This window comes from Mya arenaria, chromosome 17, assembly GCF_026914265.1.
Source record: "Mya arenaria isolate MELC-2E11 chromosome 17, ASM2691426v1".
Lineage (NCBI taxonomy): Eukaryota > Metazoa > Mollusca > Bivalvia > Myida > Myidae > Mya > Mya arenaria.
In genome coordinates this window covers 35,185,514-35,205,203 of record NC_069138.1, presented here as the reverse complement: position 1 = coordinate 35,205,203, position 19,690 = coordinate 35,185,514, and the positions used below count along the sequence as shown (strand labels likewise).

The following is a 19,690-nucleotide window of genomic DNA, read 5'->3' as shown; positions in this document are numbered from 1 at the left end:
GACAATTAGGTCATATCTATGTTCAGTGATAGATCCAGGATTTGACGTTAAAGAGGGCGTATCTAAGGGGCGTAGCCTTTTGACTTGCGCCACTCTCTCGAGACCGAATTTTAGTTGGTTCAAAATATTGGCAGAGGGGTATTGGGGTACTCCACGAAGAATGTTTTAACAGTAACCAGTCCGAAATGGTGAATTTGAGGGTATTTTATTACTTTTTTCTCCTATATTGCAATGAAAAGTAAATTTGTACGTTTTTGAGGGGGGGGGGGGGGGGGGCGCTGCGCCAGGTGCCCTCCCCCAGTGGTCGCTAGTGATCAGCATACTCAGTTTGACCGGATCTAAGTCTGTAGTAATTTACCTCGTAACTGACATCAGTATGTTTTATATTTCGACATGATGTATTGTTGTTGCCTTTATAACACACATTTTGTTGCCATATATACCGATTTGTTCTATAAACGGCTTAAATAGAGATATTTTTATCAAACAAAGTATATCTATATGACAAATACAGTCAAACCCCGTTGGCTCGAACTCTCAGTGACCGGCGAAAACCTCGAGTTCGAACCAACGAGGAAATCGAGCCAAGCGAGTTCGAGCAAACGGGATTCGTCTGTAGTTGTTTTGTTGTATAAAGGAACTGTATATAAAGTGAAGAATATAGGTACAAAAAATTCATATATATTTGTAAGATAAAAATAAAACAATACGTAGTGCTTGAGCCTTCTTGTTGTGTAATGAATTGAAGAGTTAACCGTATATAGAGATGGTTTGATCATATAGTAGTGTCAACTTGTTCGCCATAATCCGGCAGGTCGCAATATTTATGTCGGCGTATCTAGTTAATAAGTAAAATAGTCGACACAACTATTGCGGCGACATGTCGTGTTATAACTCGCTAGTCGACAAAAAACAAGTTTGGATTACTAAATGATCACACCATTTGTGTATACGGTCAAAACTCGCTATGTCGAAATCGTTGAGTCCCCGGGAAAAATATCGATATAACGAACATTCGATATAACCGAAATACAAAAAGTGTATAACTTTACCAACACATTCTTGACCATGAAAGTTCGACATAACCATAATTCGAGATAACAGAATTCGACAAAGCGAGTTTCGACTGTTCAATGTTCCCTTCCATAGTAACGAACCCCTTGCATTGTATATTTATATACTAAGTCTTGATATGAATGTTAAATGCAGTGAAACATACCGATGAGATTGTATAAGTATTACCAGGTACGTAACATCCAGACAGTACAAGCAGTTTATTTAGTTTAGTTACACCGGTGTTTTTATTGAAATACCCCTGCACGTTAAAACATGTGAATGCACATTAGTATAAATGACATTTATATTTCCCTCGAGGTATCGATGCGTGCAGTAAACAAGGATTATGAAACAGACAAACAGATAAAAGTACACGGCATTTGTAGGGAATTCTATACAGCTATGATTTTCTTTTCATTATAACAACGCAATAATGCTTCAAACGCTCTTATGTAAATAAAATTATGTCATTGTCAGCAGGTATGAAACAAGAAATTTAAAGATCAACACAAACAAGTCAACAACATCAAATGTCATGGGTTCAGTGAATGCGACTGCACCGTGCACAGGAGCTTACTCGAAGCACCTGTATATGTACGCCCATATTGATTGAGATGAGCTGTCGACCATGGTTGGGAGGTATTTAGCAGTGCATGTACAAAATGTTGCATGGGGTGCGAGCGTGGCGCGTGCCCCACCCCACTCCAGACTACAGGTTATGACATAACTGGACGCTCACATTCAGTGAAATTTAAATAAAATCAACCTGTAAAAAGTTGCATGTACCAGTATACGAGTTCTCGGACACATTTTGATGCGTTTTTTTCAAGTCGCCTTGCTTAATTGTTCAACCATACAACCCATTAGCCTTCTTTTTTGTAATTCCTGATTTTGGAATTTATGCACTTGCCATTTTGAGGTAACCAAAATAGAATTGTATTCCCGGGCCTACTAGAGTATGCATGAGCGTATCCTAAAGTCCACCATACGTAAAAACAATGATTGAGACACAAATCACACATAGCCCGGCCCGGGGAGGCGGTGTCCACGGTAGTTTCGATAAAAGGTAAAAAGTATATTTGTTGTTTAAGTCTGAGTTTAAACTCCCCGAGTCGGGAAAGCGGATGCCCCGTTAGGGAGGGGTAGGCGACATCGAAGGGAGTTTAGACAGTTAGTATAATTGCATGAAATATTGTGTTGTCTGAGTCCTCAGGATGATTTATTTATTTTCCTAGATTTTCAGCACAGGCGCGGGTGTATCATGATCGCACCGCATGTTAACTGCTATCACTCATGCATAGTGCGCATTTTAAACTTTACAATATCGATAATGTAAAGGACAACTGAGTATCAACATTTATTGTCAGCTGGAGCTGCAATGTTTCCAATGCAGATAAAACAACTGATACAGCAGACGCTCAGGGTGAAAACCCCAACCCCCTTGTGCGCCGAATACTCCTTAATTTTCAACCCGAATCCTGCGTAAAATTTCGATTACCTGCCTACTGAATAATGCCATATTGTAAGGTTTTGCATACCGCATTCCAAAGGAAGTGGGGAGAGGGCGGGGGTGCGAGTAAAACATGGGGCACCAGTCTCTCATTCCCAGCGTTATACATTTTTTTTGTGTGTGCACCGAATGCAATCTCACCTTTATCTATACCGCCTGGCAAGCGATCAACTCATTTGGATGATTTCATCATAAATATTCCCCAGGAATTCATAAATTTGGGCGTTTACTACTTAAAATTCCTTTAATCAATTTTTGTGAAGGTGAACCGACTTTCTGACGCGCTCCACTGCGTATCTGAGTCACACCCAAAGCATCAATGGGTTCTTTATTGTCATCAAACTTTGGTACGTTAATTTGGATAATACACTATTTTAATCAACAATGTTTATCGGTAACTAAGGCCTCAATGTCGGCTTTTTACGAGGAAGTATGGACAAGTGTGTTCGTACTTGTTTTCTCCATATAGTTTGATTTAGAACATTGTTTACATACTTCTTTCCATTAGACCGCAAAGAAAAGCGGGAGCCAGTAAGGAATCCCGGTGAAATGTAGGTCACTAGACTAGTACCACATGCTTCTCCGCTCAGCCAATCCCGTTATAGAGGCGCCTAAGGGGTTTTGTTTACGCCTGCATTCTTTGTCGTCTGGCGTAGTAAAATCACTCGATCATGTCAGAGCCGATAAGGTGACGGAAAGTTCCGAAGCGCCTCGTAACTTTCCGCGGCATGTTATTTTATAACATGTGGACTGGTCTGTTTTAAGATAGTAACATTCCTGCAGCAAAGTTAATACATTGTTTCTTCCAAAATGTGAATTAATAAGATGATCAAAGCCATCCTTTCCCTTCCTAGTATATTAAACTTTCCTGGAAATGCTGATCTCAGTGATTCAGTCGTTGTTTGTTGATATTCATTGATTACAACAGTGTTGACAAGTTGGCAGACGAAAATAACTTGTTTTGCTGACGTAGTCCAGGTATATTGACGCACTCCATGCGACCTTCAACTTGGCACTTTTGCTTTTGCATTGAATGTATTTTTTATTAATCTGCATCATTTGAAGCGTTTCCAGGAAAGCAATTGTTATCCTAAAAGAGAATTTAAATTACAGCAAAAACACCGCATGTTTAACAGTTGCAATTGTTTATCTGCTTACCGCTTCCCTCTCTTACCAAGTTCTATTGCAAGGGAGGTTACTAAAAAACGTAATGGTTATATTTGGTGTCTAGGGTTACCTCTCTTATAAAATTATTCCCGTTCTTGATAAGCAAGCCGCTACAATGATTTTATAGGGAATTCACATGACAAGCATTCCCTAAACTGCGAGTTTATAACGTTTAACTTGAGTAAGACGGTTTCATTATAACATTATTGTCTACAGACTTTGTAATAAGTTCAGAGTAAGACGGTTTCATTATAACATTATTGTCTACAGACTTCGTAATAAGTTCAGAGTAAGACGGTTTCATTATAACATTATTGTCTACAGACTTCGTAATAAGTTCAGAGTAAGACGGTTTCATTATAACATTATTGTCTACAGACTTCATAATAAGTTCAAAGATCGTCCCGATAAAGTTTCAAAAGTTGTACTAAACAAACCACCAATAGTAAATGCTATTCATAAGTATTTATGTTTTCTCAATCCGTCACCAATAATAAATACTATTTCTAACTTCCTAAGTAAGTAAGATGTTTATTCTCAATTTATCTTGCCCTTGATACTAAAACATTACAAAATTCTACATCATTATAAAAAAAACATTGTCATTAAACACTGCGCAACCACTGAGCAACCATCCATTTTGTAACTCACTTTCAGATTCTGATAAAAACAACAACAACAACAACAACAACATTTTTATCATCCGCTTACATCGAAGAGAAACGCTTTCAACACCATAGAAGACAGTTAGCATAAACTAAAACATTCTTCTATTTCATTTTAATACATACAAAATAAGAAAGGAGACAAAGTTTCACACTGAATTACACCAAGTATGCATGGTGTCATCACTCATACTTGATCTCATATATTTATTTATTTATTTATTAAAGTCTCATCCACATATATTCAAATCAGGTAAAACACAGTATGTACAAAACAGGATATATATGCGGCCATTCTATTAAAGAATTACGAGACTATAAAACTTTTACATAACATTTCACAGTGTGCAAACTGCTTCAAACAACACATAAGAATACATTATATATCATTGTATACTTAGACACAATAACACACTAAAAAGTAGGTTGAGTCATTTAATCGTGACACTAGGTGTCTAAAAGAAGTCTTAAAAGAGAGAAGAACATAAAATGTAACAGCTGTATCTTTGGTGCTTTAAATAAGCTCTGGTAAGAAATAATTTAATAAACCATGTATCACCTCTAACTAGGTTAGGAGCGAACAGATTAACTGACTCATCCTACCAATATATAAAAAGGTTAAAAAATATAAAATACAAAGACATGTTTCATTTTTAAATATGTTTATACAATGTTTCAACTATTAAAGTAATTTTTCCTTTCACAAAAAGTTCGATAAACTAAATTAACCATATGCTTTCCCTCAGAATGTATTTAAATGGTTTGGTAAATTCAATAAAAACTGCAAATTATTATGGTTTATTTATATAGTATACCATGTAAAACAAACAAACACATTATCAACAGTTCCAAACTGCCTTCTAAAGCCCGATTGTGCCTCAATATACACATTACATGAATACGTCTTTCTCAAAAAAGTATCTCTATCATTTATAACTTTTGTAAACATTTTTTTCAAGTGTATTTAACAGTCTTATTTTTCTTTTCTCTTTAACTATTTTTTTTCACCACATTTTAAACAATAAAAAACATCTTTTTTGGAACTACATGTATAAAACATTGTGACCACTTTTCTGGGAAGTAATTCATATAAAATATTTTGGTAAAAAGAGTACAAAAACACCGTGTTTAATTTGAAAGAAAAGTGCAGAAACACGGTATTTCTACCTTATGAGGCTATAGTAGACCAAAGGAAATCTTTTAGCATTCACCAATCATTTAATATTTTTGCGCTTTCTGCTTTTAAATACACGGTTACAATCTTGTTATCAGTAATAAATATTTTCCATAACTGCATTATTTAGTAAGTAGTTAAAGGTTTATCAGTAAAAATTGATGTTTGTTATACATGTGTATATATTGATTTTGAACAAGAGTGTCACTTTTAGGCAGGTGCCCTCATCCTGCTGGTGTGTGTTGTATTCCTTGGGATGGGTGTGAGATGTACAAAGAAACCAAGTTTTGGGTACATGTTTATAGTGTGAAATTCGATTAACAAGTGCTATTAAAGTGTACAACATCAGTATATAATAAACAATACATGTACATGTAATAGAGTTTATGATTAAAGGGAAGTAATACAATTTAACTCATTGTCTATTATAGTGTTTGAGTATTGTAGTGTATATAATAATACAACAGCGTGGGTTCTTGAAATAGTTCGTTTCGTAAAATAAAGTTATAAATGGGCTCATCGAACAATCTACAAAACTGAACCGCCTGAATGTCACGCCAAGAATGCCACATTGTCACTTCTTTATTGACATAAGAAGTTATAAAACAGAACGGCTTAGGAGGTAGATAATAAAGCATCCTACGAAAACAGCCAGTACTGTAAGTTTAGTTTGTTTCTCCAGACTGTTCCAATTTCTACCGGCAGATGTTAAGGCTACATCCCATATTTTTTCAACTTTCATTTGAATTTTCTCTTTCAGCAACAGTTCTTTCGGTTTCACGCTTGATTGGACATCTGTCGGTCTTTGTTGCATCATGGTTTTCAAAAACTTAAGAGCCACGATGTCAATCTCGGGATTTTGCTCCGTTATGTTGTCATGGTAACTGGTCCACCGAAAGAGATTGTCGTTAAGGGCTCCCTCGATGGTAAGCAGAATAGCAAGCTGGCGTTCTCTCTCTTCACGCGACGTAATCGACTTTTCAACCGACACAGTTGAATCAAGCTTATTTTCTTCATCTGTGACATCCTTTTCCATGTCCATTTTCGTCAAAACGACAAAAAGATCACATTGGTCTGAAAATGCAATGATTCTCGGACAGGTATTATGGCAATTAATCATAGATTTGATAATAGTAAAACTGTAACATTTATAATAACGATTTAGACATTAGTTAACGCACGCTTTTTGGCTCTTGGAACATGGAATAAATCTACCTACACTTCAGTTGTCCGTCTGCAGTGTGTTGTTGGATAGCACGTTGTATGTTCTCAATTAGCGACTCTGGCAACGAGGAGGATTGAGTGTCTATTACTAGGACGACTTTGGTCACTTCCAGGGCAGGGTCGCTTGCGTTGAACTTCCGAGACAGTTTTCCAATGCCGTATTCTCTCTGATATTCCTCGAGGTATTTGATTGAAGTACCGGTAGGTATGTATCCTGAAAATGGTTTTGTTTGGTTATGTATGTATGAAAATACTACCCTATCAGACTTATTTCGAAAATAGCCTTGTAATTCACCAGTCAATTGTAACCACGGCTCTCTCAGGTCCGGGGGTAAACCGGGAATAGCCGGGGAAATGGGACGTGTTTTTACCTTCCAGGTGGCCCCGCAGTGCCGGGTGAATGCGGTGGTTTCGTCATCGCGCCAAATATATCGGGGACATGGGCCTAACTTAGGGTCACTGGGATGCGGGGGCATTTGGTATAATTGTTCAGATACCTTAATTGCAATCAAAACAGTATAACATTGGATATAGACCAGAAACACCAGCATCACAGAGCGAACAAACGAACGCTTGACTAATGGAAATAGCTCAATACTTAAACGGTTTCATAGACAATTTAAAAATATATAATAAACACGGTGACCAAAAATTAAGTAAAGGAACATCTTATAACGCAAAAAGGTATGCGTAGAAAACCGTACCTCCAAGAATGAGATCTAAAATTTCAAGAAATTCTTCTTGACAGTGGGCACGGCCAGCAAAGTCAATAAGCGTTGGTAGCATGTCAGTTAAGCCTTTTAACTCGTGGCCATCTTCAAGGTCGTTTTCGTTGACCCCGCACTGGTAAAACCTGTAGATAAACACAATACACCCTTTCAATTATACCGTGTTTGAAATTATCTTCCCTTTGATGACGTCACGATGGGATAGCCGACAACAGAGCGCTATTTTTTGGAGTTGATCAATTTTCAGCGGTCGAATGCGATATAAGGTATATAACAGATTTGATGTCTTTTAAAATCCTGTGTTTATTTATTCATGTTATAAACGTATCTCGTATTCATTAACCGAAATAGCCGTACTTTGAAGAAAATAATCTGTTTGTCACACATTTTCGCGACTTTCTTGAATGTTTAGAAATAAACATGACCAAGCCCAGTCTTCATTTTTGTCTTCTTCTGTTTACAGTCAAGCATAATATGTTGTGTACCTGAAAAGCCATACAGCTGGCTGTGATGAAATACCTGGCAAATGACCAGTCTGTTAACACAAGGCCACTGGTGAAAATGACGTAACGCAAGAAATCAAATGCTTTTTTCAGCACGCTGATTTTAAGCGTGATGGTGGTTTTATCTTTACTGTCAATGGACTGACTGTCAGTGAAAAACGAAACCAATGTTGCGCAATTGCAGGAGGGATTTTCGAAAACATTTGGTATCAAGCAGGATGTTTCAAAACTATGGAAATGCCAAGCTTTAGGAGTTACTTCAAAACTATGGGGAACGTGCCAAACAGGATTATGTTTCAAAACTAATGATGCTAGGAGGATGCATTAAAATATACTCATAGTGTCATCAAGTTCACACCTATGGCATTAGGGGTCCATCGTTGTAAAAACAAGACAGACGAAGATGACAGTTGTAGGCAAAAAGTTTATTAATTTATTAATTCAACAAAAACATCGAATATTCGAATACCTATTTTGACATTCGAATACCAAACGTTCGAGCGAATATTTGAACATTCGAATATTCGTTTGCATCCCTAAAATATAGAGAACGTGTTAAACGTTGGAGGATGCATCAACACATAGAAAACGTGTTTAACGTGGGAGGAGGCATCAAACTATGGAAACGTGGAAAACGTATGAGGATGCATCAAGACATGGAAAACGTGCTTAACGTTGGCGGATGCATCAACATATGACGAACGTGCTGGGCGAATGAGGATGCAACAAAATATGGATAACGTGTTAAACGTAGGAGGATGCTTAAAATGAAGAGAACGTGTTGAACGTGGGAGGATGCATCGACATATGAGGACCGTGTTAAACGTGGGAGGATGCATCAACATATGGAGACCGTGTTAAACGTGGGAGGATGCATCAACATATGGAGGCCGTGTTAAACGTGGGAGGATGCTTAAAATAAAGAGAACGTGTTGAACGTGGGAGGATGCATCAAAATATGGAGACCTTGTTAAACGTGGGAGGATGCATCAACATATGGAGGCCGTGTTAAACGTGGGAGGATGCATCAAAATATGGAGGCCGTGTTAAACGTGGGAGGATGCATCAACATTTGGAGACCGTGTTAAACGTGGGAGGATGCATCAACATATGGAGACCGTGTTAAACGTGGGAGGATGCACCAACATATGGAGACCGTGTTAAACGTGGGAGGATGCATCAACATATGGAGACCGTGTTAAACGTGGGAGGATGCATCAACATATGGAGACCGTGTTAAACGTGGGAGGATGCATCAACATATGGAGACCGTGTTAAACGTGGGAGGATGCATCAACATATGGAGACCGTGTTAAACGTGGGAGGATGCTTAAAATAAAGAGAACGTGTTGAACGTGGGAGGATGCATCAAAATATGGAGACCTTGTTAAACGTGGGAGGATGCATCAACATATGGATGCCGTGTTAAACGTGGGAGGATGCATCAAAATATGGAGGCCGTGTTAAACGTGGGAGGATGCATCAACATTTGGAGACCGTGTTAAACGTGGGAGGATGCATCAACATATGGAGACCGTGTTAAACGTGGGAGGATGCATCAACATATGGAGACCGTGTTAAACGTGGAAGGATGCATCAACATAAATTATGGAGACCGATATTGGGAGGATGCATCAACATATGGAGACCGTGCTGAACATAGGAGGATGAATCAAAATATGGAAAACCTGACGCTTACCTTTGGAGTGTGACGGTTTTGGAGTGTGCGCCACCTTTCCCAGTTTTCGCCCTCGGAAGATGTTGTTCAGTCAGCGACCGAATAACAGTGTTGACCAGGGAGCTTTTGCCTGCCCCCACGTCACCGAGGAGAAGTATAACTTCCGGTTGTTTTGACCTGAAACATTGAACACGTATGTAAGCTATTTATAGGTGATATGTCAACATTGATGAAAAAGTTTCATGCCATTTTGCCCAAGATTACAGCTACATGTTAAGAGCGCGAGGTAGCGCATCAAGCGAGTTCCATGCTACCGGAGATATGTACGTGTATGCGAGGCTAACAACTTTGGTATGTGGAATTTTTATTTAAAAGTTTAAATTTGCTTGTTTTTATAACAGTTTATAGATTTTGTTTTTCATTCTATTATTTAAAAATAAGCGTGAATCAAATTACGCTTAAATGATAATATATTTATAGTAGCCTAATTTCATAAACCAGACAATAAGGGATTAAGTATTTTATCATACTTTCAAAGAATTGCTTTTGACTATTAAAAGTTCACAATGTTCTTTCCAGAAAGTGACAGGTTGATAAAGACATGTTACATATATAACATTATATATAGTCATACGGTTTATACTAATTTTCTATCGAGATCTATGTAGTTTATTTCTTAAATAATTTCGATTCGCAAATTCTACCAGCTATGCGTTTTTTAAGCATTAGCATTTACAAATTGAATTTACAAGAGCTTTCGTAGGACAGCACGCTCGACTGTACGCCACCTTGTCTTTAAACTGAATACATTAATGATGTATTATGTGCATGTAAAACAATGAAGAAAAAAAGGAGTAATAAATAAAATCAATCAAGGGTCATAGTTTGTATTAAGGTTAATGGAGTTACGTCACTTAATAGTGTGCCCTTAAACTTCAACACTAGTTCCAAAATCATCCAATGGTCATGCTTTGCATTTTGGATGATATGGTTTTATGGAACTAAATTGTGTGATGATCATGAACAACTGTGGAAAGTATTAAGTGAATTATCATTATTGGAGTTCAAAGTGAAAATGCCAACTTTAACCGGACCCCGAGGCCGACACCTACGTCGGTGACGCTTGGCGAGTAGTATAGGCATTCTTCGAATAGTCGAGCTATAATGAATGGTCTTAAGCAAGAACGGTTATGATCGCGGTGTGTTAATACAAGGTTAATGTGGGATAATACATACTCACGGTGTGTTGATACAAGCTCACGGTGGGATAATACATACCCACGGTGTGTTGATACAAACTCAATGTGGGATAATACATACTCACGGTGTGTTGATACAAGCTCAATGTGGGATAATACATACTCACGGTGTGTTGATACAAGCTTAATGTGGGATAATACATACTCACGGTGTGTTGATACAAGCTCAATGTGGGATAATACATACCCACGGTGTGTTGATACAAACTCAATGTGGGATAATACATACTCACGGTGTGTTGATACAAGCTCAATGTGGGATAATACATACCCACGGTGTGTTGATACAAACTCAATGTGGGATAATACATGCTCACGGTGTGTTGATACAAACTCAATGTGGGATAATACATGCTCACGGTGTGTTGATACAAGCTCAATGTGGGATAATACATGCTCACGGTGTGTTGATACAAGCTTAATGTGGGATGATACATGCTCACGGTGTGTTGATACAAGCTCAATGTGGGATAATACATACCCACGGTGTGTTGATACAAACTCAATGTGGGATAATACATACTCACGGTGTGTTGATACAAGCTCAATGTGGGATAATACATGCTCACGGTATGTTGATACAAGCTCAATGTGGGATAATACATACTCACGGTGTGTTGATACAAGCTCAATGTGGGATAATACATACTCACGGTGTGTTGATACAAACTCACGGTGTGTTGATACAAGCTCAATGTGGGATGATGCATGCTCACGGTATGTTGATACAAGCTCAATGTGGGATGATACATACTCACGGTGTGTTGATACAAGCTCAATGTGGGATGATACATACTCACGGTGTGTTGATACAAGCTCAATGTGGGATAATACATACTCACGGTGTGTTGATACAAACTCACGGTGTGTTGATACAAGCTCAATGTGGGATGATGCATGCTCACGGTATGTTGATACAAGCTCAATGTGGGATGATACATACTCACGGTGTGTTGATACATGCTCAATGTGAGATAATACATGCTCACGGTGTGTTGATACAAGCTCAATGTGGGATGATACATGCTCACGGTGTGTTGATACATGCTCAATGTGGGATAATACATACCCACGGTATGTTGATACAAGCTCAATGTGGGATGATACATACTCACGGTATGTTGATACAAGCTCAATGTGGGATGATACATACTCATGGTGTGTTGATACAAGCTCAGTGTGGGATAATACATGCTCACGGTGTGTTGATACAAGCTCAGTGTGGGATAATACATGCTCACGGTGTGTTGATACAAGCTCAGTGTGGGATAATACATGCTCACGGTGTGTTGATACAAGCTCAATGTGGGATGATACAAGCTTACGGTGTGTTGATACAAACTCAATGTGGGATGATGCATGCTCACGGTATGTTGATACAAGCTCACGGTGTGTTGATACAAGCTCACGGTGTGTTGATACAAGCTCACGGTGTGTTGATACAAGCTCACGGTGTGTTGATACAAGCTCACGGTATGTTGATACAAGCTCACGGTGTGTTGATACAAGCTTAATGTGGGATGATGCATGCTCACGGTGTGTTGATACAAGCTTAATGTGGGATGATGCATGCTCACGGTGTGTTGATACAAGCTTAATGTGGGATGATACATGCTCACGGTGTGTTGATACAAGCTCAATGTGGGATGATACATACTCACGGTGTGTTGATACAAGCTCAATGTGGGATGATGCATACTCACGGTGTGTTGATACAAGCTTAATGTGGGATGATGCATGCTCACGGTGTGTTGATACAAGCTTAATGTGGGATAATAAATGATCACGGTGTGTTGATACAAGCTTAATGTGGGATGATGCATGCTCACGGTGTGTTGATACAAGCTTAATGTGGGATAATACATGCTCACGGTGTGTTGATACAAGCTTAATGTGGGATAATAAATGATCACGGTGTGTTGATACAAGCTTAATGTGGGATAATAAATGCTCACGGTATGTTGATACAAGCTCAATGTGGGATAATACATGCTCACGGTATGTTGATACAAGCTCAATGTGGGATGATACATGCTCACGGTATGTTGATACAGCTCAATGTGGGATGATACATGCTCACGGTATGTTGATACAAGCTCAATGTGGGATGATACATGCTCACGGTGTGTTGATACAAGCTCAATGTGGGATGATACATGCTCACGGTGTGTTGATACATGCTCAATGTGGGATACTACATGCTCACGGTATGTTGATATAAGCTCAATGTGGGATGATACATACTCACGGTATGTTGATACAAGCTCAATGTGGGATGATACATGCTCACGGTGTGTTGATACAAGCTCAATGTGGGATGATACATGCTCACGGTGTGTTGATACAAGCTCAATGTGGGATGATACATGCTCACGGTGTGTTGATACAAGCTCAATGTGGGATGATACAAGCTTACGGTGTGTTGATACAAGCTCAATGTGGGATGATACATGCTCACGGTATGTTGATATAAGCTCAATGTGGGATAATACATGCTCACGGTGTGTTGATACAAGCTTAATGTGGGATAATACATGCTCACGGTGTGTTGATACAAGCTCAATGTGGGATAATACATGCTCACGGTGTGTTGATACATGCTCAATGTGAGATAATACATGCTCACGGTGTGTTGATACATGCTCAATGTGGGATGATACATGCTCACGGTGTGTTGATACATGCTCAATGTGGGATGATACATGCTCACGGTGTGTTGATACATGCTCAATGTTGGATACTACATGCTCACGGTGTGTTGATACAAGCTAAATGTGGGATACTACATGCTCACGATGTGTTGATACAAGCTTAATGTGGGATAATAAATGCTCACGGTGTGTTGATACAAGCTTAATGTGGGATAATTCATGCTCACGATGTGTTGATACAAGCTTAATGTGGGATAATTCATGCTCACGATGTGTTGATACAAGCTTAATGTGGGATAATACATGCTCACGGTGTGTTGATACAAGCTTAATGTGGGATAATACATGCTCACGGTGTGTTGATACAAGCTTAATGTGGGATAATACATGCTCACGGTGTGTTGATACAAGCTTAATGTGGGATAATACATGCTCACGGTGTGTTGATACAAGCTTAATGTGGGATAATACATGCTCACGGTGTGTTGATACAAGCTTAATGTGGGATAATACATGCTCACGGTGTGTTGATACAAGCTTAATGTGGGATAATAAATGCTCACGGTGTGTTGATACAAGCTTAATGTGGGATAATAAATGCTCACGGTGTGTTGATACAAGCTTAATGTGGGATAATAAATGCTCACGGTGTGTTGATACAAGCTTAATGTGGGATAATTCATGCTCACGATGTGTTGATACAAGCTCAATGTGGGATAATAAATGCTCACGATGTGTTGATACAAGCTCAATGTGGGATAATAAATGCTCACGGATTGTTGGTACATGCTCAATGTGGGATAATAAATGCTCACGATGTGTTGATACATGCTCAATGTGGGATAATAAATGTTCACGGTGTGTTGATACATGCTCAATGTGGGATAATAAATGCTCACGGTGTGTTGATACAAGCTCAATGTGGGATAATACATGCACACGGTGTGTTGATACAAGCTCAATGTGGGATGATGCATGCTCACGGTATGTTGATACATGCTCACGGTGTGTTGATACATGCTCAATGTGGGATAATAAATGTTCACGGTGTGTTGATACAAGCTCAATGTGGGATAATACATGCACACGGTGGGTTGATACATGCTTAATGTGGGATAATACATGCTCACGATGTGTTGATACAAGCTCAATGTGGGATAATAAATGCTCACGGTGTGTTGATACAAGCTCACGGTGTGTTGGTACAAGCTTAATGTGGGATGATACATGCTCACGGTGTGTTGATACAAGCTTAATGTGGGATAATACATGCTCACGGTGTGTTGATACAAGCTTAATGTGGGATAATACATGCTCACGATGTGTTGATACATGCTTAATGTGGGATAATAAATGCTCACGGTGTGTTAATACATGCTCAATGTGGGATAATACATGCTCACGGTGTGTTAATACATGCTTAATGTGAGCTCACGGTGTGTTGATACACGCTCAAGTTGGGATAATACATGCTCACGGTGTGTTGATACACGCTCAAGTTGGGATAATACATGCTCACGGTGTGTTGGTACACGCTCATGTTGGGATAATACATGCTCACGGTGTGTTGATACACGCTCAAGTTGGGATAATACATGCTCACGGTGTGTTGGTACACGCTCATGTTGGGATAATACATGCTCACGGTGTGTTGGTACACGCTCAAGTTGGGATAATACATGCTCACGGTGTGTTGATACACGCTCAAGTTGGGATAATACATGCTCACGGTGTGTTGAAACACGCTCAAGCTGGGATAATACATGCTCACGGTGTGTTGGTACAAGCTTAATGTGGGATACTACATGCTCACGGTGTGTTGATATAAGCTCAAGTTGGGATAATACATGCTCACGGTGTGTTGGTACACGCTTAATGTGAGATAATACATGCTCACGGTGTGTTGATACAAGCTTAATGTGGGATACTACATGCTCACGGTATGTTGATATAAGCTCAAGTTGGGATAATACATGCTCACGGTGTGTTGGTACACGCTTAATGTGAGATAATACATGCTCACGGTGTGTTGATACAAGCTTAATGTGGGATAATACATGCTCACGGTGTGTTGGTACATGCTCACGATGTGTTGATTCATGATCATGGTATGTTGATAATTTCTCATGGCAAGTTTACAGGATCAATTGTGCCCATTTGCTTGTTCGTTTTATTGTGTATTGAACTAAATAAGCAATGTTATAAACGAATATAGTTTTTTATCGCTCTTTAAGCTGAAATTTATACTCAAAATGTGATTATCACCATTGTTTATCAAGAGCATGAACAACTTTCGAAAGACAGAAATCTTCGAGTCATTGGCTCGCTTAGGCTATGTCTTACAGCCTAACAACTGTCACCGACGACTATGGATAGTCTGGTTGCGTCGTAAAATACCCCCCCCCCATATAATATACGACATAGTTACCTCTGACACAGCGATTCTATTTCTTTTAGCAACTTGATCGTATCGCCATCTTTTGTTTTTCTCTCAGTCACTCTTGAATGACTTCTCGCTGCATAATCGAAGAGAAATAAAATTACTTACACTAAGTATTGCTGTAGTTGTTTTAATTGTATATTGAGTTGTGACATTGTTTTTTTTTCTTATTAGGTACTATCATCGTTGTTGTTGTTTTTTATTGCTTGTTGAGTAATATCATTGCATATGTATGTAGGTGGCACTTACGTAAAGACGTCTTCATGAATGAAAACTACCATATACACGAATATGCATTATCGCTTATAAATATTGTTCTATTTATATAAAAACATAAGCAAAATCAACGTCTGTTATTGATAACATGATTAAAGTGTGCTTCGTAAGTACGGTTCTTGCATCGTGATCGAAATTGTGTGTTATTATAAATCAGCTTAAAAGGGAGAGACCAGATGATACAATTGCTAATAAAATGGAAATTGTTAAAAACTTACATAAATTGATATCGCCGTGTACAACGCATTGAATCTTAATAACTTATGTATCACATCGTTTACGACATATACGTATCTTTCGCAGATTTTGCGTATTTTTCCAATTCAATGTTTAACAGGGCTTTTTACCACGTAAATCCCATTTAATTTAAAAAAGGCTACTAACCATGTGACCTTCACATGCTAAATATACACACTATATAAAACTGGGAACCCATTATGCGCTAATCTTAAACGGGTTAACTCAGCTGAGACAGCGAACATTTTCTTTTATCTATATGTTCTATTATCGGCCTCATAGAAGCTCATATTGTCTTGTGGAAATAATTATAAACATTTTCCAATGTTGTGACCGTCTGGTGTCTAGCCCCTATACGGCTTGCATATTTGGTTTGATAGAAACCATATTCAGCTTTTTGTTTGGTTTTACCAGGAAGTAAATCAAAGATAATGTTTGTTTTCAATAGTTGTCTTATGTAAATACGTATTTGATTGGATGGTACATTGCTATAAATATTCAAGTCTGTTTTTGCTTTTGCTAGATGTCAATAAAAATAGTAAGGGGATATAAGAAACACATTGGCTGAAGATCTGAAGTTACCATAGTAGCTTGAATACAATACATTATTATGCACTATTCTAGTAGCTTAGGCTGATATTACCAAACCCAAATCACATTTAAAAAATAAAGAAAGGATGACGCGAGTAACGCCCTCAATGCTGATAAAGGAAGTGATATAGTTATATATGTCATGTATATATATATATATATATATATATAAAGTTAAGATTTAACTCACCTTTAACATATACATCTTCCATATTCATCTCAGGATTACTCATTGGTGACGTCACACGCACCTGCTGATGGTAACTAAATAAGTTTATTTCTTTCGTTCCAATCCTGGATATTGAAAATTTGATATGGCTCAAAACAACAGATGTCCGCCTCCTCCTTGACCTGTCCGGCCACGTTGACCAGGAGGTTGAAACAGAAAGAAGAGTGCTTGTGTTCAAGTATCAATATTTTGTTAAAGTTGAATGAAAAAAGAAAGGGATGCTCCTTTTTCATAGAACTTAACACAATTTGACGCTGTTTTGCAACGAATGAGAGTTTCGAGTGTAAATATTGGAAAAATCATTTCCTGTAGAACTGTGTTCATTGGTTGTGTGTAGCCTTTTTTCGTCTTGACCTCAGGGTCATGTTTTTCTACTCAATTTTGTGGGACACTGCATTGGTCAATCTTATGTTTTCTTGTAATTAAATTTTGTGTCTTGGACTAGTGACTTGTTTTCAATTGGGACTGCTTTAAAGTGAAGACAGGTAAGTGTCTAAATGAACAGAGCAAAGGTTTCAAGCAAAGTCTTGGCTATACAGCTTTTTTCAAATTTATCAAGCGGGGGGGGGGGGGCGAGGCGGGGGGATCACTCTATTTAGGCATTTCGAGGTTTTCTGACACTGCAGTGTACCATAGAGATTATATTCTATATTGTTGGTAGGAGTTTACAGGTCAAATTACACCAATTCGGAAGTACCTACTCATTATTACATACCTTCTTCCTTTAACACAGACACATGACAGTGAATCAAAGCTTGGTTTTACCATCTGAGATCAAAGGCTACCTTTTTGAAGCTGAATGGTTAGTGATTTCCAAAACGGACTGAACAGGCTGGATGTATGTTATTGTTTATTTTTTTACCTCATTGTTTTGCTTCGTACATCAGAAAGTGTTTTTACCACATACACAGTGGTTACGTTCAACCATTTATTTTTCTTAGGAGAAACGTATTTTCCAACGTTGTTTAATGTTTAGTACACAAGTGTAGCTTTCTCCCCATTCATGATGTTTGGGGTATGGAAGCACTAGAAATGAGTAGCATGCACATTGGTCAAAAGACTAAGCTGGGTTAACCCAGGGTTATCCCAAAATACGAAATTGTATGTTGTTGAACCATTTTCGCCTTCCAACAGTTGAATTAAGACGTCGTTTTGACATATGTCTCGTTTGTATGATGAAATTTAACATCAGATGCAAATAAGCTGCAGTACAAATATGTGCCTATAAACGCAAAAGGCTACACACAGCCAATGATGAAATTTAACATCGGATGCAAATTAGCTGCAGTACAAATATGTGCCTATAAACGCAAAAGGCTACACACAACCAATGATGAAATTTAACATCGGATGCAAATTAGCTGCAGTACAAATATGTGCCTATAAACGCAAAAGGCTACACACAACCAATGATGAAATTTAACATCGGATGCAAATTAGCTGCAGTACAAATATGTGCCTATAAACGCAAAAGGCTACACACAACCAATGATGAAATTTAACATCGGATGCAAATTGGCTGCAGTACAAATATGTGCTTATAAACGCAAATTCCCACTGGGAAAAATGTATTCACGGGGAGCAAATTTGTGCTATGTCTGGAGGTTTGAAATATTTTCTCACGTGGATCCATTTCATATAAACGCAAAGCCTTGTTTGTTTCATGGGGTATTTCGATTTCGTTCAGTTTTGTCAGTTAATATTCGACATAATCACAGAATCAAAAGAAGAAAATGTATATCATCATATTTGTTTTCTTCCTGTATAAAATGTGTACCTTTAAAGAGAGTGATATGTTTTAACACTATGTTTTCGTCTGATTAACTATTTGTTTTTTCACATTTAGCTATTGAGGCTCGTAAGTATCAAAATCGCGTGCTACCTTCAACTATGCAATACATGTACTTTAAAGTCATTTTTAAAATGTGAGATTTTATGAACCTTTCATTTGTACGCGATCCGGATCGTAAACAATTCTTTGATCATTTTGCTTCCAAAGATATAATAAATCAAATCGCGAGGCGCTGAAAGACTACCTGCGGGCATATATGTGAGAGTTGCAAATTTTATTTGAACTATGGGAATAAGTGAAGGGCACATTGATAAAAGTGAAAAAGGTGCCGAGGGCCAAGAGCGCTTTTGTCCATACTGGGCAAGGAAACAAAAATATCTATACCTATTTTATGGCGTCGTGTGTCATTTTGCTTATGTAAATGTCACTTCAATCGTCGTAACCCCCCTCCCATGTATTTAATGTGACAATGCATGCTAAAGATTTTTCGTTGCTTTTATTAGATATCAT

At 38.2% G+C, this 19,690-nt stretch overlaps 1 protein-coding gene across 1 annotated transcript; it reads right to left on the bottom strand.

The window, feature by feature from the left end:
* Nucleotides 1–4,416: 4,416 nt before the first annotated feature.
* LOC128222911 (uncharacterized) lies at nucleotides 4,417–18,275 on the bottom strand. Its single transcript, XM_052932085.1, has 7 exons — nucleotides 18,251–18,275; nucleotides 17,350–17,555; nucleotides 16,044–16,131; nucleotides 9,727–9,882; nucleotides 7,501–7,649; nucleotides 6,792–7,010; nucleotides 4,417–6,646 (listed from the first exon to the last, which is right to left on the bottom strand). Exons 1-7 carry the CDS (start codon nucleotides 18,253–18,255, stop codon nucleotides 6,171–6,173), a joined length of 1,299 nt encoding a protein of 432 aa, XP_052788045.1. The 5' UTR covers nucleotides 18,256–18,275; the 3' UTR covers nucleotides 4,417–6,170.
* Between the last annotated feature and the right edge of the window lie 1,415 nt (nucleotides 18,276–19,690).